The 22,096-nt window shown below is 38.9% G+C and overlaps 1 protein-coding gene across 1 annotated transcript in view; it reads left to right on the top strand.

The window, feature by feature from the left end:
* Plppr4 (phospholipid phosphatase related 4) overlaps positions 1-17,905 on the top strand; it is a 40,986-nt gene extending 23,081 nt beyond the window's left edge. Inside the window, exons 3-7 of the mRNA NM_001001508.2 lie at positions 4,705-4,834; positions 8,039-8,234; positions 9,715-9,772; positions 10,485-10,658; positions 13,911-17,905. Of these exons, the coding sequence (NP_001001508.2) occupies positions 4,705-4,834; positions 8,039-8,234; positions 9,715-9,772; positions 10,485-10,658; positions 13,911-15,242 (1,890 nt within the window). The 3' untranslated portion in view covers positions 15,243-17,905. The remainder of the gene's footprint in view (positions 1-4,704; positions 4,835-8,038; positions 8,235-9,714; positions 9,773-10,484; positions 10,659-13,910) is intronic.
* The last annotated feature ends 4,191 nt before the right edge of the window (positions 17,906-22,096 follow it).

Genomic DNA, 22,096 nt, shown 5'->3' with positions numbered 1-22,096 from the left:
GGCATTCTCATTCTCCCTCTCCCTTTTCCTCTCCCCCCTCTCTCCCCCTTCCCCTCTTCCCTCCTCTCTCTCTTTCTCTCTCTCTCTCCCACATGCATGCATGCATACACACACATAGATAGGTAAATATACAGAATGAGATCCTTCATTTACATTTTAAAACATATATATAGAAACACTTCAATAAAATAAATTAATACAGTTATTTTTAAAATTTATTATTAAAGACATGTATTATTAAAAAACCACACACTAAAATTAGCCAGAACAAAGACTACACAGCTCAGCGAACTTCTTAGAGTTTCAATAGCTATTCGGAACAGAACCTGTGGAGCTTCACGTTTTATTTTATACATTTAGTAATGCTTTTATGCACTCATCTACCACCAAAAATAGAAAATCCATGAGAGATTAAAACTAAAAAAGCAAGTTGTTTTATATCTTCCTTCATAATGAAGATACACTCATTGCTGCATTCAGCCCATCTTCACCCCCTGTGTTCGGCTTTCTCTCTTCTTTATTCTACATGGTATACTGTATCCCCATGTATACTTGCTTATTGTATGCTGGCTACATGTGTCATGTTTTACTGGCTGCATACTGCCTATGACTGAGAGCAAGTGGTTTTTTTCTGAGATTATATAACAGTGCTTATTTTGTACATTCTAAGTTCATGTATTTACCTACAGATTTTTGTGACTGCATTTTATTTTAGAGCAGAATAGTATTCCATTTTATATACGTATAATTTTTCATTATATATTCATCTGTTGATGGACAACTAAGTTGACTGTGACTCATTATTATAGTGGCGAAGGCAGCATAAACAATGGGGTGCAAACATATCTAGGATACATTGTCGAGTGCCCTGACTATGTGCCCAAGAGTAAAGTCTTGGAGTCATATGACTCTATTTTTAAGTTTTTGAGAAATTTCCAAACTGATTTCCACTCTGACTATATTAATTTTTGCCTCTACCAAGATTTAATAAGTCTTTCCTTCTCTCCACATCTTCCCCAACCTTTCTTGACACACTCACTGATGATAGCCATTCTAACTAAGAGAATGTAATATCTTAAAGTAGTTTTACTTTTCACATTTCTAATAGCAAGGAATCCTGAGCACTTTTTAAAATGTTTCTTTTATGAAAATTATCAGTTCATTTGGCTATTTTTGGTTGGCAACTTTATTTCCTAAGCATTTAATTTATAAAACATTTGTTTTAATGTGTTAATACATATCACCAAAACATGTTTTATGCAAAGCCATTAATAAATAAGGTTACCCAAGTCTTTCTGCCATTTCTTCTAAGCCCACACTACTGGCCTAAATGACAAGAAGCATGTTTCCAGGGTGATAGCATTTGCTCATACCAGAAGGAACCTTTGCTCTTCTCCAGTCCTTTCATTATACTCATAAATGTTGGGCAAATATTATAAAATTGAAACGCATGCTTAAATGGAGATTTATGAAATTCTCTCATACACTGGCCTTTTGAGTTTTGGTACATCAGCAGTTTTTAAAAGCTTTTGTGTAGACCTCCTAAACTTCATACTTTTGTATAACCACTATTGTGTATCCAAAGTACTACTCTTATAATAATCATATTGTTTATATTACAAATATATTGAATAAAATATTTCAGTAAAATAATTAAAGCCAAATTTGTTCAATTTGTAAATTAATGTTATTGAACCTCCTGTGAATTCAGGGGGATTAGAATTATTAATTATATATGTGGAAGCCAAGAAAGAAAGCTTTTTATAACCTTTTTTATTTTTATTATCTTTTTGAGAAAGCTTTTTAATGGATGATATTTCCTCAAATAGTAGTGCCTTCCCATCATTTTGCTTAGTCATTTGACCATAGCAGAAAAACATATTTGTTTTAAACCTATCATATCAGAAAAGATTTCTCAGTTGCTATTTTCCCTACCAGAATATTTTATCACATGTACTGGGGACAATGACCTTGGCCTCATCACAATGTCCCTACTTCTCTTGACTGCCTTGATTCCAATCATAAACTCGCAATACACAAATTAGGGGTGCTTTCTAGGGCTTTGTGGCTTGAAGACCTGAGAAATCAATAGAGATCTACCACCCTTCCACTCACTGAGGGGACCTGGGGAGCCCAGTGCCATCTCCTTCCATGGGCATTTCTATAGGGTCTCCATCTTTAATGCTTCTTAATGTAAAGAGAAGTAAGTCAAGATGTTTTTATTATTAAAAATGCCCCCCAATGAAGGCTTTCAAGGTATCAGTGGTGTTTTTTCTTCAACAATAGTTTCATAGACATCCAGAGAACAGTATTGAGATGAGCTTTGGTATCCCTACACAGGACAGAATCTGACAATCCTCTCTTGCCAAATATATATATAATTCTTCTAGTTTTGTTCTGATTTCATTGTTCTTTCTGTTTTTGAGGCCTTCCCACATAAAAATGTGGTTTTCTTAGCACTGAGTGGGTGACAAGTCGAGAAGGCAATAATTCTGTCTATAATCTTACTGCCAACTACCTCCTTATGTCCTTCCTCCTTCCCTTTCCTCAGAGTGAATGTGAACAGTCTCTAACCTCTGACCATCAACGTTGCTGGGTTTATTTTCATATTTGTAGCTGAATAAACTTATTATAAAATTAGTGTCTTCCTGGAAAGTAGGAAGAAAAGATATAGTTCATGTGGCTTAGATTTTACAGCAGACTGGTATAAGGAGAGAGGCTAACTACAAAGAACAGAGAACCCATTTCTAAGTCTCATCTCAAGGAACAATGTTGGAAAATATCAGTCAAAAAGTATACATAGTTAATTCAGTATTGAATAATAGAGATAAATCCCCCTTCTATGACTTCTGTACTGACTTTAAAACATACCATGTGGTATTTTTTTTTGGTTTATTGTCAGAATTCCTTGGGGAACATTATATGAAAAATTTGTATACAAATTAAGTCATTACCATGACATGCACATCACATTACCTATGCAGTTAAATATAATTAAGGGAGCTATAATTTTCAAGCATTTTGTAAAACAAATAGAAAATGTTAATGAGGACATAGAAACTCACACAGATAAATGTAACCCTCACCATTATCCAATCCTATGTCCATTCATGATCATTGTAGTGACATGATCTTCTGTGTCTTAGAGACTTAATCTCTTGAAACTCTACTTTCCTCAACTCTGCACATTTATGAAAATCACTATCTAATTTTCACAGAAATTTATTGGAGATAATGCTCTTAAATATTTGAATTTTTTAAGATTTATTTATTATATATAAGTATACTAAAGCTGTCTTCAGACACACCAGAAGAAGGCATCAGATCTCATTACAGATGGTTGTAAGCCACCATGTGTTTGTTGGGATTTGAACTCAGGACCTTTGGAAGAGCAGTTAGTGCTCTTAACCACTGAGCCATCTCTCCAGCCCTTGAAATCATTTTAATAAATAAGTCATAAATTCAGACCTTGTTTGTATTATAAGTAGCAACTTATATTTTCAGGGTAGATAGAACCATAAAAATAATGAACACAAATCCCATATTTTGAGATACAATGCTAAAAAAATGAGATAACTAAGAAGTGGCTCTTCCCTTGGAGGGTCCTGGTTTAAGGAGAGGCAATCCACTGAATGAGTAGCATGTGATGTAATTCAATAAATCTACTCTAAGGAGAAAGACAGGGCACCAAGTGAACTACATAGAAGGTGATTCAATTCTTGTTAGGATACAATAAGAACCTTAAAAGGAAAAACTTCCTGAATGGAAGGACAGCTAAGTAACTCTGAATTCTTTCACTGGTGTTATATTTCTCAAAGTCCCACAGCAACTGTGGGACTATGTGATGTCCCACTGCTTATATCTTAAACACTCTTGACTCGCCTTCTTTATCTACTGATTGGTCTAATTATTGTATGGTTCTTTCTCTATTGTAAACATGCACTCTTAAAGCTTATCCCTCACAAAGACTAGCCACTTATGTCTTGTCATCTGCATTCTCCAATGGGATAGCCACTTACTTACCATGTGGCTTTTTCAAGTCTAAATATATTTAGTTTAAAAACTGTTTACTGTAACACTATTAACATTAAATATTGAATCCATTCACAGTGCCTACATTTCCAATCTTTGGTGTCTATATGTGAGTGGTGTCTAACACATTAGCTAATACAAGTCGTACTTCTAGCCAGAAAGCAATGTGTGTGCAATGACTACACTCAATGGTACTTTTCTAGTCAGACATGCTTTCTATGTCTTCTTCCTCCTGCTAAATTAAAAGTTGTTTAACTGACCAAATCTGCTTATCAAATGTTCCTGATCCTCTCTATACTTACTTGATTTTTCTGCGACATCGTGGCATTGATGTCAAGATTCTCCAAGCTAGAGAATCAGTCACTGTGCAGTTGATTGAATCACTGTGTGTAATAGGCAAAAAGCTAAAGGCTGATTGATGTAATCAAATTGAAATTCTGAGGTATTTTCATACACTTGATCAACATATAGGAGTGGATGAGATCCAGCCTGTGCACAATTTGATTATTTTCCATTGCTTGCTGAATCCCCAGGATAAATTGCTTGGGCTTCTGAAAATATTTACATTTTCTTCTTGTTGAATTGGTGATGTGTGCAGGGATGAAGCATGGTTTTTGTGTGTTAGTGCGTAGGTATTGTGATACTCCTGCTAACAGTGTGTGGTCTTTGCAGATCATGGTGGGTGAAGGGATTCTGTACTGCTGCCTCTCTAAAAGAAGAAATGGAGCTGGATTGGAGCCCAACATCAACGCCGGGGGCTGCAACTTCAATTCCTTTCTCAGAAGAGCCGTCAGATTTGTTGGTGGGTGTGAGGAGACAAAAAGAACGAAAAGGCTTTTTCGTAGAGAAATGCCATGTCTAATTACAGATATTATGCCCGTAAACCTGTAATTTCGATGTATACATTCAGTCTGTGATGAGTTTTACATTATACAGGAAACTGTTTTTTAAAAACAGAATCTAGGCTCTCTCTTGAAAATGTGTTATTTAGAGTCATGGCTCTGGTTTTGTGAGCTAGCAAATAATAATAATAATAATAATAATAATAATAATAATAATAATAATAATAATAATTCATAGCATTTTGCCAAACTCTGATTGAAGCATAAATTTCCTTTAAAATAGTTTCAAAGAGTTTTAGCCTTTAGTTTTTTCTAGGGCAAAATGAAAGAGTAGAGGCAAGGTCCATGCAGCCCTGGCTGGTATCAAATTATGATGTTGCTGAGGCTGACCTGAACCCCTCCGCTTCTGGACTCTGCCTCCCCAGTTCTAGAATCACAGGTGTGTGGCTCCATAACCTTTTTGTTGCTTTAAATGGAGAATAAGCGTCAGTGAGCCATCATAATTGGCAGTTCTTGAGAAATTAATTTATTCACATAACCGAATCTATTCTCAGTAGTTTTATCCTGAAGTCACCATGTTTGGAAATGTCACAAGAGATTGCTGCAATCATGGTTATTTTTTCTTGGATAATATATCTTGTCCCCCCCTCACTTCACCTTAAATTTTTTAATGAAGTCTATAAAAGAAATTACAGGCCTGAGTAAGCAGGCTCTGAATCACAGTAATTCCTAAATCACAATTAGTATGGGGCCATCTTAATGTAGTTGGAGCCATAGACTTCTTTCTCCTTTTTTTTTCACTGATTTAAGCAGTTATCCACAATACCAGACAACAAACTGAATGTTTTAATCTCATCCCAGCAAGTCAATAAAGGTTATTTTTACCTTATATAATTATTACTTTATATTATATCATTATATTAATATATGATTCAACCTTGAATTATGTTTTCCTTATATTATTTTGACCTTATACTCCATAGCATGTCAGCATAAAGAAATTGGCAGCTTCATGTAATAATATCTCATATATAATTAAATTAAATCTTCTCTCCCAAGACGAAAAAAAAAAAAATACTGGCTCTGAATAGTTCCCCTAACTCTGCTCTTTAAAGTTATCTTTTCATAATTGCATCAATACCGTTAAAAAGCCAGTAGTCCTCTTAGCAACATTTGACTCCAAGACCTAAAACTGAGCCCAGAGAAATGTTCCCGTAATAGAATATAACGCTACAGACGAGGGAGTGTGTACTCTGAAGTGTTCTCAGCAGCCTCACCCTCCCTGAGACTGCAGAGTTCCATTTTCCAAAGGTAAAATAAGTTGATTCCCATTCTATTCAGTCTTTACCCAGGCCCTGCAAATCTCAGACCACACTGCCTGCTCTTTGTGCTCAACACACAGTGATCTATGGTACCCAGTATCAAGAATGAATCCTAGGGAGCTAGAGAGATGGCTCAGTGGTTATGAGCACTTACTGCTCTTCCAGAGGACTAGAGGAGCTTGGTTCCTAGAACCCAAATTAGGCAGCTTACAACTGCCTGTACCTCCTGTTCTAGGCGATCTGACTCTTCCCCCTGCTCTCCATGAGCATCCTCACACTACTGCCCACCCTCACACACCTACACATGAGTTTACCACAAGGATAGAGCTTATTCACGCCTCTAGGAAGTGGAATGCAGAGATGAACTTTCTGTCATAAATCCCCAGTGTCAATGACACCAGGGCTGTGCCAATTAGAGGACAATCAACTGGAGAAGAGGAACGCAAAATGATGTGTACAGTTTAGTGCTGCTGGTCTGGAGGTGGTGATGGGGTGCCTCTCAGAATGACGCTGTGAGTGACTCATGAGTCAGCAGTTGAGTCAGAATGAGTCCAGGAGTCCAGACAACCTGGGAGGAAATGCAAGTTCTAGATCACATCTTGGAAGGTACTACTCACAAGATGAGCCAAGCAAGTGACTTCAAACAGGCATACAGCTGGAGGCGTCATAGTTTATGAATAGTCCCAGAAGATAAAAGAGTGGAATTTCGGCTGGAGATGTAGAATATCATCACCAAATAAGGCAGCTCCCACTGTTTCTCAGGTTGTTTGGTTATTACCACAAAGCCTGCCTTCCCCCTTCTTCGCTTAATTAGCATTCTAAGGAGGATTGGGTTTCATAGAGAATGAGACTATGGATCCTGGGGGATTTAGTAACTGTGCCTGGAGTTATAGACAATGGTGAGAAAAAAGGCCGAATTACCCAGAAATGCTCAGAAATTTTAAGTTATTTTTTAATTGGTTATGTGCATCATATTACAAATTTAAATGACTTTTTATTATATTACTTCTTTGACAACTGTATATGTTATATTTAATACATACCAACTCTTCTTACCTCCTTAGTTGATTTTGTCTCCTTCCCATCCCTGTCAACTCCCCCTCCTCCCTCAAAGTTCTTCTCCATGTTGCTGAAGTATTTAGCTACTGAGGGCTCTGCAGTGGGGGCAGTTGCCTTAGTTGCAAATCCACCAGATTCCAATGAACAGTTCCAAACCCACGATCACAGAGATGGCCTGAAGAAGTTCGGTTGATCACAAGACAAAAAAGAATTAAACTAGTAGCATTTTTAATTCTACTACATTTCTCCTACTCTGTCCCTTTCTAATCATTTCTCAAATTTCCCCAGGTAGATGACAAGTGACCTTTGGTAAACCATGTTAAGTATTGACCTTAGGCGCTGGGGGCCATAGCTCATCAATTAAACACACACTGATCTTGCAGAAATCCCAGTTTCTGTTCTTTAGCACCCACATCTGGCCACTCACAACTCCCTGTAACACCAGCTCTCAAAATCTGACACCTTCTTCTGTGCTTTGCAGTTACCTGTGCTCACAGGCGAACAGACCTACAGACACGCTTAATTAACACTAAGTAGTTACATATAAAGGTTATACCCTGATTAACAAGATTGACTACAGTGTACTTACTACTTGGGGAATTCTCAGTGTATTATGTTGCACTGGAATATCAACTTAGTTTAGAAAATTTCTCTATTATATTAGAGAAAAATGGCAGCATTCTATAAGGTCACATATGCATAAATACAGTAAGCACGGTTTAACACTAGCAGAAACCCCTCTTCAGCCAGTGACTTGATAACAATGTTTCCGTTTGTTTCTAGGTGTCCACGTGTTTGGACTGTGCTCCACAGCTCTCATTACGGATATCATACAGCTGTCCACAGGATATCAGGCACCATACTTTCTGACTGTGTGCAAGCCCAATTACACCTCTCTGAATGTATCCTGCAAAGAAAATTCCTACATCGTGGAAGACATTTGTTCGGGATCTGACCTTACAGTTATCAACAGTGGCAGGTTGAAAACAACTCTAAAACTATTCCACACTAATATTTGTGTCATTCCATCCTTGTGCCATTTAAGCATGCCATTTTCAGTCACAATGACCTTTGTTTTACTTATATTTTCAATACAATAATCTCTTCGGCAACTTTAACACAGATATGGGCTAGTAGCATGTTCCAAATCCTTCCCTGAAAGTCTCCAAATTTCAGTTTCATAGTCTTGCTACAGAATCTCTGTCACTGAACCCATTTTTTATAATCTATGACATCAATGATCCCTTATAGACAGCAGTCAATGTTGGACTCATTTATGTCAAATACCAAAAGTCTGTGCTATACCACTTCTGTATCCTTTATTTAAAAATTAGGGAAATTTTGCAAATTAGGTGAAGTTTGCGAAGGAGTAATTCCTGCAATAACATCTCTTTTCTTTGGATGAACACAGTAATGTTATCAGCTCCTGAACTTACACTTCAGAAAGTTAAGAATATGAAACTCAAAAGCTACTAACACATTGAAATCTTTTCAATCAACGAAGTTAGATAAACTTAGAGAGGAATAAGTTCCTGAGATGCTCAAAAGAAATAATTAGCAAGATGCAGAACACTAAACAATTATTCTGAAAATTATATTTGTTATTTAGTGACTTCCCATCGAAGGAAATTCCATGGACCTTTCAGTAATTTTGAATCTACATTAAAGAACCATGCCCTGAGTTCTTTCTCGATTCTTCTACATTCGTTTGTACTGAATTGCAGCCATCAAAATAATTAGAAAAACAACATCAATGACTCTTTTTTCCATGTTTTTCTTCCATTGAAAGAAATTCTTTTACTGTGTATCCTTTTATGTATGTGTTCCCCTAACCAGTGTTGTAAATAAACCTTGCTCCCTACCCTGTTAAATTTAAGAAAATTCTCTGTTGTTTTAGAAGTAACAGTCATGTTTCAGTGGACTAAGCAGAGAAGCAATTTGTTAAAACTGGACTTTCCTTACACAGTTTTAGAATATAAAAATACATTAAAATCTACTGGTATAGAAAAATAATTTTATTACTTAATGTAATAATAATTAAATACTTAATAAGATGGTTATCTTGGAGCATAAAAAAGTTTAAAACATCAAAGTCCTACATTTTATGAATTTTCACAGTGAACGTCTATAGTTATAACCAGAGAGTAGCTACATTTTCCAGCTCAGTTCAGACTTTATCTTGCATGCTCCTTTACCAACCTGATAACTATTTTCTACCTCCTGTCCCTTTAATATTTACTGAGAAGTACATCACTGCTATTCTTTAATGCTGATGGTGACCAGGAATACTCCTGAGGGTAGTAAGTCATTCTGGTTTTCTCAGTAAACTAGATAGGAATTAAGATAATGGCTTCTTGCTTCGTGGCTTTGAGTTGAACATTGTACTCAGTGTCCTTGAGATGATTGTTGGCAGCACACTCAAAACTAAGGAACATAACTTGGCTGTCTTCCTTTGACAGAAAGTCATTCCCGTCCCAGCATGCGACCCTCGCTGCCTTTGCTGCTGTGTATGTGTCCGTAAGTATCAGGGTTTCTTGTTAAACTGTGACCTTTAGAAAAACTGAGAAACAAATGTTTCCTCCAGGTGACCGATTACAATTTATCTGTGCCTCCCTCTAATACAAATAACATCTAAAGCAGTTATCAGATGCTACCTAGAAAAAAGATATAAGCAAAGATTATTTTTCACAGACAGTCATTATACTTGCTTTTAAAGTATTTTAATACAATACTTGGTGGCAAGATATTTATAAAATATATGAAAATCACCAAAATCAAAGACCTTTGATTGAATGTGCAGAAAACCAGATAGGAGCACAGATTTCAGTATTTATATAACAATGGTGACTTCTCGGTCGCTGTCAGTATGAGAAGTGTTATACAATGAAGAGCTCTTGTGTTTGATTGACACAGCCTGTGGAGTCATTTGTGAGACAAATGGACTAAAATGTGGCAGATAAGAGAGGGTTGAGGACTCTCTGGTCAAATCTAGACTGCTTCAATGTTTTTCAAACTTTCCTGTGATTACACAAGAGCTCTGTTGTTCATTCCATGAATGTGCCCTACATTTCCCTCCTTGGCCGGCTGAGAACTTGGCCACGGCACGTGGAAGGGTGAACAGTACCTCGAGTGTACCAGTCAGACATCTGAGTTGAACTTTTTGTTTGCTTAGACTTTTCTAACACAGTGGCCTTTCTAGCGCACTTAACTCCTTGCTTTCATTTTAAAGATGTACTTCAATTCCACATTAACTGACTCCTCCAAGCTCCTGAAACCTCTCTTGGTCTTCACATTTATCATCTGTGGAATCATCTGCGGGCTAACACGGATCACTCAGTATAAGAACCATCCCGTCGATGTTTATTGTGGCTTTTTAATTGGAGGAGGAATCGCGCTGTATTTGGTAAATGGCATTATTGTTATTGGGTGAAGTGCAGTGTAAGACAGACAGGCTTGCAAGGGATATGTTGTGCAATACGTTACTCATACTGTATTTCATATTCATAAAACAATCATGGGGGGATCTTTATTCTACATCAAATTATACTCTACTTCCAATAAAATAATTTAGTATGTTCTTCTTGTGAGACATAATTAAATTGAGAATCATTGCATTTCAGTTTTAAAGTAAGCATTTGAGATATATATATACATATATATATATGTGTATATGTATATATATATATATATATATATATATATATAGAGAGAGAGAGAGAGAGGGGGGTATAGCATGAACATTGAAAGTTTATACATAAGGAAAGTGAAAAGAAGTAAAAGGAGAAAGAGTGGAATAGTGAAATTTTAGAAAAAGTTGCAGTAATTTTCCCACCACCACAAATGCGCTAAATGTAGCTATGTTCCAACAAACAAGGAATTTCTATCATTTTTCTGTCTCTCAAACATGCTAAATTTCTTCAAAATAAGTATCTGCATTATAAGGAAACTGATAGCACATATTGAACATAGTCATGCGTGCATTCTTCATTCATCTTAAGTATTCATTATCTCCCCATTGCCATCCATCATAAAACAAAGGACGTGCCCCTCGGAGTCTCATAGCACGAGGGTCAGCACAAATGGTACAACATGCTTAGTGACAGAATGTGGTTCTATAGCATGGACCACTGCCAAAGGAGAATCAGGAAGTCTTTCTAGAAATGATATGGTAAAGGTAAGAGAGTAGAAATCATATTCAAGGAGAGATTATCACACAAAGAGACGGACATGAGAAATAACAGCTGCACAGAAAGGGGAGGGGTAGAATGAGACATGGTGGCCAAATCTGTAGCTTGGAAGACAGGACTTATGGCAGCCACATCAGTAGACCAGGTAAATAATCAACGTAATAGATTTCTAGAGAGAAAGGCACTTGAGGGGCTCATGATGAATCAAAAGGCACTTAAATAGTTGTGTCTGAAGGACAGAAAAGCCATGAGAACTTTGTAAGCCAGGGACATTACTTACAGAAATGTCACTGTGGTTATTCAGGGCATGTACAATTACCAGGGCACGGAGTCAAAAAGAGCCAAGGATAACCAATATGCAGGTGACAAATAGCAACAGACAACAAGAAAGAAACTAAAAGGGGCTGACAGGAATAAACATAAGTTGCCCATAACCACAGTTCTTAGCTACGTGATCTTGGTGCTTGTAAGAATGGAATTACAAAAAAAAAAATTCATGAAAAAAATTTATGAAGTGTGCAATGATTCTGTCTTTAGAAAAAAGTAGAGCCAGTGATGAAACATTGAATTTCACTGTTACATGCTTTCTTTAGAGACAGGAGAGGGATCACACTGAAGTCATTGGGTAATAAGGGCACATAAGCCAGGGTAGCTACAGGAGTGCCAACTGGAAGTGAGTGAATGCTACAAGAGAAAGAGAAAAGAGCTTCCACTTGTCCTCATTGTGTGTCCCTTGCACTCATGTAAGACCACAGTACCCTGACTTTACATGAGTTTTACAACCAACCCAAAGGCTGTGGGTATGACGTTCAACACTTCAGAGCCACTCAGAAACTTGACCCTTTACCTACAGAATGAAGATACTGAAGTAAAGCTATAGCTCAGTAGTAGAGCACACAAGCACTTGGTTAGGTTCCCAGTGCCACAAAATTAATTAATTAATTAATTAACTAATTAAAAGGAATAACTGCTTGTTTCACATTTCATTCAAAATGAGTTAAATCACTATATTACCATTTTTAGCACTGTATATTATACAATAGGGTCAGAACCTGCCGTTCAGTGGAAGATATTCTCAGACACACAAATGAAATGCACCTATTAATAGAACATTAGGCAGTCTTTGTGGCAAGAGCACCAGTAGATACATTTGAAAGAAGGTATTAATGTCTTGATAGGATGTCCTAGGCAATGTTCATATGTTCATGCCTATAATCTTAAGAGATTCAAGCAGGAGAATTGCAAATGCAAGGCCAACCTGGTCTACCTAACAAAGTCTTCTCAAAAAGAAAAAAAAAGGTAATTTACATATGATGGCATATGCCTAAAATCTAACACTTGAGAGGCAGATATTCATCTGCTGCAGGTTTGGGGACCGGCCTGATCTAACAAATCCCAAGCCAACCAGATTGTCGTAGTGATGTCCTGTCTATACACACACACACACACACACACACACACACACACACACACACACACACACATCACAGAGAGAAAGAAAAAAGAGATGGACAGACAGAGTGTCAGAGAGATTTTATTCTATTTGGAACATTATTATTCTTAACATATGCTGCTCCTTGCTTGGTGTCAAGCATTCTATAAAATATTAAAATCATGAAGTTGCATTTCTTAGGCTTAAAAATTAGACCCAGTCTCCTTCAATTGAAACTATCTCACAGGCAGGCACCTGCTTCACCATCTCCTGTAACCAGGAGAACAATTTTGAAACTGAAACTTAGCCTTTCCGAACCTAAAACAAATAAAAATGCTGGACTAAATATGAAGACAAAATTGAATAAAACTTGGCCCACATCGGTACACAACAGTGATGTAATCCAACTTCCCCACTTGAAGGTCAAGTTTACAGCAGAAGAGCAAGGCCAACAACGGTGTGATTTGAAACAATATATATGTCCTCATTTCCAAACCCCACGTGGGGTTTTTATGAATGATCCACTGTTCTATTTTCCTGCAGTGCTGCTGTTTGCCATCAGAAGGTATGATTGAAAGCGGAACATAAATCATTCACACTGCTTGGACTGTTTCTCAAAAAGAAGCTCTCGAGTCCAGGAAAAAAAAAAGAATAGCTTTGGAACACGGGGGGAAAAATGTCCTTATTTCTTTCCTTGTCTACCTTTTCAAAATATACACACAGGATGACAATCACATCTGTTGGGACTGAGAAGATTTGCCGTATTTCTGAGCAATTAGTTCAGTGGTCTAGACAGTTAAAAGCACTACATCCACCATCACCACCACCACCACCACCACCACCACCACCACCACCACCACCACCACCACCACCACCACCACCACCACCGGAATAATTGCACTTTTCATTGCTTTATTGGTCTGTGACTTATGCACAGTGCCTGCCTCAATTATATGTTCCTTTGGGCATTCTAGGGGAACTGTGATTTATTGCGCCTTCTAGTGTGTGATATCTGTTATTTTCCCTCCAACCCTAGGGCCTGTATGCTGTAGGGAATTTTCTGCCTAGTGAAGACAGCATGCTTCAGCACAGAGATGCCCTCAGGTCACTGACAGACCTCAATCAAGACCCCAGCAGGGTTTTGTCAGCTAAAAATGGTAGCAGCGGTGATGGAATTGCTCACACAGAGGGTATTCTCAACCGAAATCACAGGGATGCAAGCTCCTTAACAAATCTGAAGAGGGCCAACGCTGACGTAGAGATCATCACTCCTAGGAGCCCCATGGGGAAGGAGAGCATGGTGACCTTCAGTAACACGCTGCCCAGGGCCAACACCCCGTCCGTGGAAGACCCGGTGAGAAGAAACGCGAGCATTCACGCCTCTATGGATTCTGCCCGGTCCAAGCAGCTCCTTACCCAGTGGAAGAGCAAGAACGAGAGTCGCAAGATGTCCCTGCAGGTTATGGACTCTGAACCAGAAGGGCAGTCACCACCCAGGTCCATAGAAATGAGGTCCAGCTCAGAGCCCTCGAGGGTGGGGGTGAATGGAGATCACCATGTCCCGGGCAATCAGTACCTCAAGATCCAGCCTGGCACAGTTCCCGGGTGCAACAATAGTATGCCTGCAGGGCCACGTGTGTCCATCCAGTCCCGCCCTGGCTCTTCCCAATTGGTGCACATCCCCGAGGAGACCCAGGAAAACATAAGCACCTCGCCCAAGAGCAGTTCCGCACGGGCCAAGTGGCTGAAAGCAGCAGAGAAGACCGTGGCCTGTAACCGGGGCAACAACCAGCCACGCATCATGCAGGTCATCGCCATGTCCAAGCAGCAGGGCGTGCTGCAGAGCAGCCCCAAGAATGCCGAAGGTAGCACGGTCACCTGCACAGGCTCCATCCGCTACAAAACCCTGACTGACCACGAGCCGAGTGGCATTGTGCGAGTGGAGGCTCATCCCGAGAACAACAGGCCCATCATCCAGATTCCATCGTCCACCGAGGGCGAAGGCAGTGGCTCCTGGAAGTGGAAAGCTCCGGAGAAGAGTAGCCTGCGCCAAACCTATGAGCTCAACGACCTCAACAGGGACTCGGAAAGCTGCGAGTCCCTCAAAGACAGCTTTGGTTCTGGAGATCGCAAGAGAAGCAACATCGACAGCAATGAGCACCACCACCACGGCATCACAACCATCCGCGTGACCCCAGTGGAGGGCAGCGAGATAGGCTCAGAGACGCTGTCTGTATCCTCCTCACGCGACTCCACCCTGCGCAGGAAGGGCAACATTATCTTGATCCCTGAAAGAAGCAACAGCCCTGAAAACACAAGAAACATCTTCTACAAAGGAACCTCCCCCACGAGGGCTTATAAGGATTGAGTGACCGCCCTTCTTGTCATCATTTTGGTGACATCCCCACCCCCACCCCAAGACCACACATTTATTATAGTACCTTGTGCTCTTTTGGGTATTTTGTTGTTGTTTTGGTTTTGGTTTTTTGTTTTCTTTTCTAGTGGATATGGAGAGCCTTCTTGCCCAACTAGATTGTTCACCATCAGCCTGGAACTCTCACTGACCCACCACAGAAACCGTGGTGATTTTCCACCAAGGGAAAGGAAAAGCACAAAGCAAGACCCGAACTAATCTCATCATCTGAATAGTTCTTAAGGCCTGTCACTGAGACTTCGCAGAGGGCAGTATTAGGATAAAGTGGTCTCCTCCGATGTATAGTATTTAACTTTCTGAATGTGCCAACTTTGAAGTTTCTTTTTTTTTTTTTTCATTATAATTAGCGGTGGGAACCCAAAACACTACAGGTTTCCCCGGCAGCAGAGGCCACGCAGTATTATATAGTATTTATTTTTGCAGACTCTGCACCAGAAGAGCAGACTGGGCGGTGCTGATTACCACAGTACATCTACCATTTCAACTCTCAGACTCTGTGTAGCTGTGAGAGAGTGGTGTACAACCCCCTTGTCAGAGAAATGCTACTTCATTCAGAAGACGCCAGTGACTTTGTGGTAGCATAGGCCATTCTTGGCTTCCCTGTAGTGGCTCTCTCACAGTCAAAAAGAAAAAAGAAAGAAAAAACTGGACAGGGTTCTGAGCATTTCTTTGAAAGATTCTTTGTTTTCAACATTTGAAAGTCTGTAGGGATGTTTTCGGTGAGACGGAACAACTAGTTCTCCGCATCGTTTTTCTGCTTTTTATTTAAGTATTGGTAATGCTGGTTTCTGGTATCTTTTTTTTTTAGTGAGTGCATTTGCATATTTAAAATACATTGTTTTAGAGAATATTTTGAAATTATTATAATCACATTTTCCATTTTGTGGCTTCATCTTAGTTTATTAAGTTTTTTGAGGTTATGCACACCATTCTTCTATTTTAAGAAAGCAACAGTGACCATTTACATTCCTTGTGCAAAATACACTGCTTCGAGGTCCTACGCAAGAAATATGAGCCAACGGTTGAAACTGTGCGTTCCATTGCCAGATACATTGGTCACATTCAAGATGTCTCCAATCCGATGGCATAGGTTATCACATCAGTAAGCGATCCCCAAACTTCATTTTCTTCCAGAGCATTTCATTTTTGTGTTATCCTGATAATCACCATATCGGAGCCACCATGGGGGTGAGCTTGACTCCCTTCCCTGACACACTTTTAACTGGACACCAACAGTAAGGACCTAGGCAAAGGCTAATTGATAGATAGAAGTGTATCACAGCATACATTTAGAAAGTGTATCTTCAAAACAGCAGACCAGGCAAAGCTTTTGTGCTTAGAGTACTATTGACAGTTTTGGCTGCCTGTCTTGAATCTAGAACCTTGAGCCAAAATCAAAGGAAACCATACTGTTGATAGCAAGAAGATTACCACAAGATATTTTTGAAGTGTTTTCCCAGGTTAGATGTTTAAAGAGTGGAGACATATATTTGGTCCTTGAAATTTGTTATAAAACCTTTCTCATGCCATGTCTTAAGAATTATAATGGACACTTGATGATTGCCAAGAGGGGGAGCAAAAACAGCGAACAGCAGAGCTGGTTGGTCTGAACTCAGTGCAGCTTTCAGTGAGAACAAAAGCTGTCCAGCAAAGAGTCACATCATTCATTCTCTAGCCTCTCCATTCAAAGGGCAGAGCTTTTTTTTTTTTTTAAGAAAACTCAACCTCTTAAGGCATTAGGAATTTAGCTGAGACCAGCAGAATTGAAAACTCTGGCAATAAAATATAGGCTCAACCATAACCCTTCTGGCAAGTTCCTTCTCAGAGAAGGAAGTGGGAGTAAAATGTGGCCTTCCCCACTTCTCTTACATCACCACTGTCACAATGTCCCCGCTGGCCCGGCCAGTTCCTAGAGGGAAGGGTGGACTGGTTTTAGTACTCTGGAGAAAAAAAAAACCAAGCTGCAGTATTTGAGGTGCAGTATGATATTTCCTAATCTTTCCTATTTCTTAACAAAAAAGATTTTAAAGCACTTCTCTAGTCATTGAACTTTTGTTCTTTACATACTATTGATATATTCTTTTTCTACTCAAAGTGCCAAAGGCTACAGTTTTTAAACGACTTAACAAATTGTACCACACTGTTAAGGAACTATAACGATAGACACTAGAATTCAGACCTCTGCATGTATATTTGATAACACATCTTTTGTAAAAAATAAATAATTACAAAAAATTTGTTTACATTCCACTGGTACCTTAATTTAAAAGAAATCAGACTAACAGGTGGTATCTCTTCTTAGTGTTCTATTTATCTTACTTGCTAACGAGAGCAATTCTTCTTTTGTTAGGCTGTGCTTTATTGATGAAACCGAGTATTGAATAAAGAGAGTTAATTATCTTTTTAAAGTAAATAAAACTATGAATATATAATATATATGAAGTATCGTGTTTAATAAAAATGTTATGCAATGTTTTCCAAACTGATAAAGTTTGTAAAGTGCTATAAATGTATTTTGTTAAGTACAGATCAAAGCTATCGTGTGAGTATATTGTGCTGGCATCATAGAAATAAAGATTAGATTTCTTCATCAAAAATAGAATGGTTTGGGTTTTTATTTCAGACAGAATGTGAATTGATAACCACTTGGAATAGCGAAAGGAAAGTATAAATATGAGTTGGATGAACTCATAGCTGATGAGAAGAAAGTATTGCATGAAGAAAAAAATGTCTTTCAACATACACGTTTCCGTGTTTGGAAATTTTATTTCAAGAACCTAGATAGATTGCTCACTGAATAAGAGAATCCCCTCCTCTTCTACAAGACCTGAGTTCAGTTTCCAGCACCCACAACAGGTGGCTCACAACTGCTTATAACACACTCTCTCATCTGGCCTGCATATATATGGCATATGCATGCACACAAAGAGTTAAATAAAAATAGAACTATTTTGAAAAGAATTTCTGTGTCATGCATATTATAGGAGGTCTTTCCCCATACTTGGGCATACTTTCCCATACTATAATACATTTTAAAAGTGAAATAGGAAAGTCATGTAGTCTTAATGTCTAAAACTAGTCAATGTACTCTTCCCAGTTATGGCCCTTATGACATTGTGGGAAGGACCGTTGCAGCTTTACTTAAGAGTGCTTTACTATTAACCCTATTTACATTCAAGCCATTACTGCCCACTCTCTCTGACTTTTAGTGATCTGCATCTCATTAGGAGTTCTTAGAACATGGTTTAGGTTACAATGAAGATGTATACTTTAATCCAATGGTCTTTAAGTATTGTGTTGAATGATCACAAAGTGGCAGTTATCAGAAATGCCACTAACTTTATGCAACCATTTAATAGCCATCGTTGTCATGGATAACAAGGAAAAACATTACAGCAGCCTAGACAAAGCCTTCTCAGGTTCCTGTGAAATTCTGGAAATATCCTGGCATTACAGACATTAATTGCAGACTATTATGTGTCCCATAATTATTTAAATATAGTTTTAAACTGCTTCCATTCTGAATTTTTCATTTCTTTTTTTTTTTTAATTTTTTTTTTTATTTTTTTTTTTTTATTAACTTGAGTATTTCTTATATACATTTCAAGTGTTATTCCCTTTCCCGGTTTCCGGGCAAAATCCCCCTCCCCCCTCCCCTTCCTTATGGGTGTTCCCCTCCCAACCCTCCCCCCATTGCCGCCCTCCCCCCATAGTCTAGTTCACTGGGGGTTCAGTCTTAGCAGGACCCAGGGCTTCCCCTTCCACTGGTGCTCTTACTAGGATATTCATTGCTACCTATGGGGTCAGAGTCCAGGGTCAGTCCATGCATAGTCTTTAGGTAGTGGCTTAGTCCCTGGAAGCTCTGGTTGCTTGACATTGTTGTACTTTTGGGGTCGCGAGCCCCTTCAAGCTCTTCCAGTTCTTTCTCTGATTCCTTCAACGGGGGACCTATTCTCAGCTCAGTGGTTTGCTGCTGGCATTCGCCTCTGTATTTGCTGTATTCTGGCTGTGTCTCTCAGGAGCGATCTACATCCGGCTCCTGTCGGTCTGCACTTCTTTGTTTCATCCATCTTGTCCAATTGGGTGGCTGTATATGTATGGGCCACCTGTCGGGCAGGCTCTGAATGGGTGTTCCTTCAGTCTCTGTTTTAATCTTTGCCTCTCCCTTCCCAGCCAAGGGTATTCTTTTTCCTCATTTAAAGAAGGAGTGAAGCATTCACATTTTGATCATCCGTCTTGAGTTTCGTTTGTTCTAGGGATCTAGGGTAATTCAAGCATTCGGGCTAATAGCCACTTATCAATGAGTGCATACCATGTATGTCTTTCTGTGATTGGGTTAGCTCACTCAGGATGATATTTTCCAGTTCCAACCATTTGCCTACGAATTTCATAGACTCGTTGTTTTTGATAGCTGAGTAATATTCCATTGTGTAGATGTACCACATTTTCTGTATCCATTCCTCTGTTGAAGGGCATCTCGGTTCTTTCCATTTTCTGGCTATTATAAATAAGGCTGCGATGAACATAGTGGAGCACGTGTCTCTTTTATATGTTGAGGCATCTTTTGGGTATATGCCCAAGAGAGGTATAACTGGATCCTCAGGCAGTTCAATGTCCAATTTTCTGAGGAACCTCCAGACTGATTTCCAGAGTGGTTTTACCAGTCTGCAATCCCACCAACAATGGAGGAGTGTTCCTCTTTCTCCACATCCTCGCCAGCATCTGCTGTCACCTGAGTTTTTGATCTTAGCCATTCTCACTGGTGTGAGGTGAAATCTCAGGGTTGTTTTGATTTGCATTTCCCTTATGACTAAAGATGTTGAACATTTCTTTAAGTGTTTCTCAGCCATTCGGCATTCCTCAGCTGTGAATTCTTTGTTTAGCTCTGAACCCCATTTTTTAATAGGGTTATTTGTTTCCCTGCGGTCTAACTTCTTGAGTTCTTTGTATATTTTGGATATAAGGCCTCTATCTGTTGTAGGATTGGTAAAGATCTTTTCCCAATCTGTTGGTTGCCGTTTTGTCCTAACCACCGTGTCCTTTGCCTTACAGAAGCTTTGCAGTTTTATGAGATCCCATTTGTCGATTCTTGATCTTAGAGCATAAGCCATTGGTGTTTTGTTCAGGAAATTTTTTCCAGTGCCCATGTGTTCCAGATGCTTCCCTAGTTTTTCTTCTATTAGTTTGAGTGTGTCTGGTTTGATGTGGAGGTCCTTGATCCACTTGGACTTAAGCTTTGTACAGGGTGATAAGCATGGATCGATCTGCATTCTTCTACATGTTGCCCTCCAGTTGAACCAGCACCATTTGCTGAAAATGCTATCTTTTTTCCATTGGATGGTTTTGGCTCCTTTGTCAAAAATCAAGTGACCATAGGTGTGTGGGTTCATTTCTGGGTCTTCAATTCTATTCCATTGGTCTATCTGTCTGTCTCTGTACCAATACCATGCAGTTTTTATCACTATTGCTCTGTAATACTGCTTGAGTTCAGGGATAGTGATTCCCCCTGAAGTCCTTTTATTGTTGAGGATAGCTTTAGCTATCCTGGGTTTTTTGTTATTCCAGATGAATTTGCAAATTGTTCTGTCTAACTCTTTGAAGAATTGGATTGGTATTTTGATGGGGATTGCATTGAATCTGTAGATTGCTTTTGGTAAAATGGCCATTTTTACTATATTAATCCTGCCAATCCATGAGCATGGGAGATCTTTCCATCTTCTGAGGTCTTCTTCAATTTCTTTCCTCAGTGTCTTGAAGTTCTTATTGTACAGATCTTTTACTTGCTTGGTTAAAGTCACACCGAGGTACTTTATATTATTTGGGTCTATTATGAAGGGTGTCGTTTCCCTAATTTCTTTCTCGGCTTGTTTCTCTTTTGTATAGAGGAAGGCAACTGATTTATTTGAGTTAATTTTATACCCAGCCACTTTGCTGAAGTTGTTTATCAGCTTTAGTAGTTCTCTGGTGGAACTTTTGGGATCACTTAAATATACTATCATGTCATCTGCAAATAGTGATATTTTGACTTCTTCTTTTCCGATCTGTATCCCCTTGATCTCCTTTTGTTGTCTGATTGCTCTGGCTAGAACTTCAAGAACTATATTGATTAAGTAGGGAGAGAGTGGGCAGCCTTGTCTAGTCCCTGATTTTAGTGGGATTGCTTCGAGTTTCTCTCCATTTAGTTTAATGTTAGCAACTGGTTTGCTGTATATGGCTTTTACTATGTTTAGGTATGGGCCTTGAATTCCTGTTCTTTCCAGGACTTTTATCATGAAGGGGTGTTGAATTTTGTCAAATGCTTTCTCAGCATCTAATGAAATGATCATGTGGTTTTGTTCTTTCAGTTTGTTTATATGATGGATCACGTTGATGGTTTTCCGTATATTAAACCATCCCTGCATGCCTGGGATGAAGCCTACTTGATCATGGTGGATGATTGTTTTGATGTGCTCTTGAATTCGGTTTGCCAGAATTTTATTGAGTATTTTTGCGTCGATATTCATAAGGGAAATTGGTCTGAAGTTCTCTTTCTTTGTTGTGTCTTTGTGTGGTTTAGGTATAAGAGTAATTGTGGCTTCGTAGAAGGAATTCGGTAGTGCTCCATCTGTTTCAATTTTGTGGAATAGTTTGGATAATATTGGTATGAGGTCTTCTATGAAGGTTTGATAGAATTCTGCACTAAACCCGTCTGGACCTGGGCTCTTTTTGGTTGGAAGACCTTTAATGACTGCTTCTATTTCCTTAGGAGTTATGGGGTTGTTTAACTGGTTTATCTGTTCCTGATTTAA

The sequence above is a fragment of the Rattus norvegicus genome, chromosome 2 (genome assembly GCF_036323735.1).
Source record: "Rattus norvegicus strain BN/NHsdMcwi chromosome 2, GRCr8, whole genome shotgun sequence".
NCBI classification, from domain to species: Eukaryota; Metazoa; Chordata; class Mammalia; order Rodentia; family Muridae; genus Rattus; species Rattus norvegicus.
The sequence above is the reverse complement of the archived record's forward strand: the minus strand, read 5'-3'. Positions and strand labels throughout refer to the sequence as shown.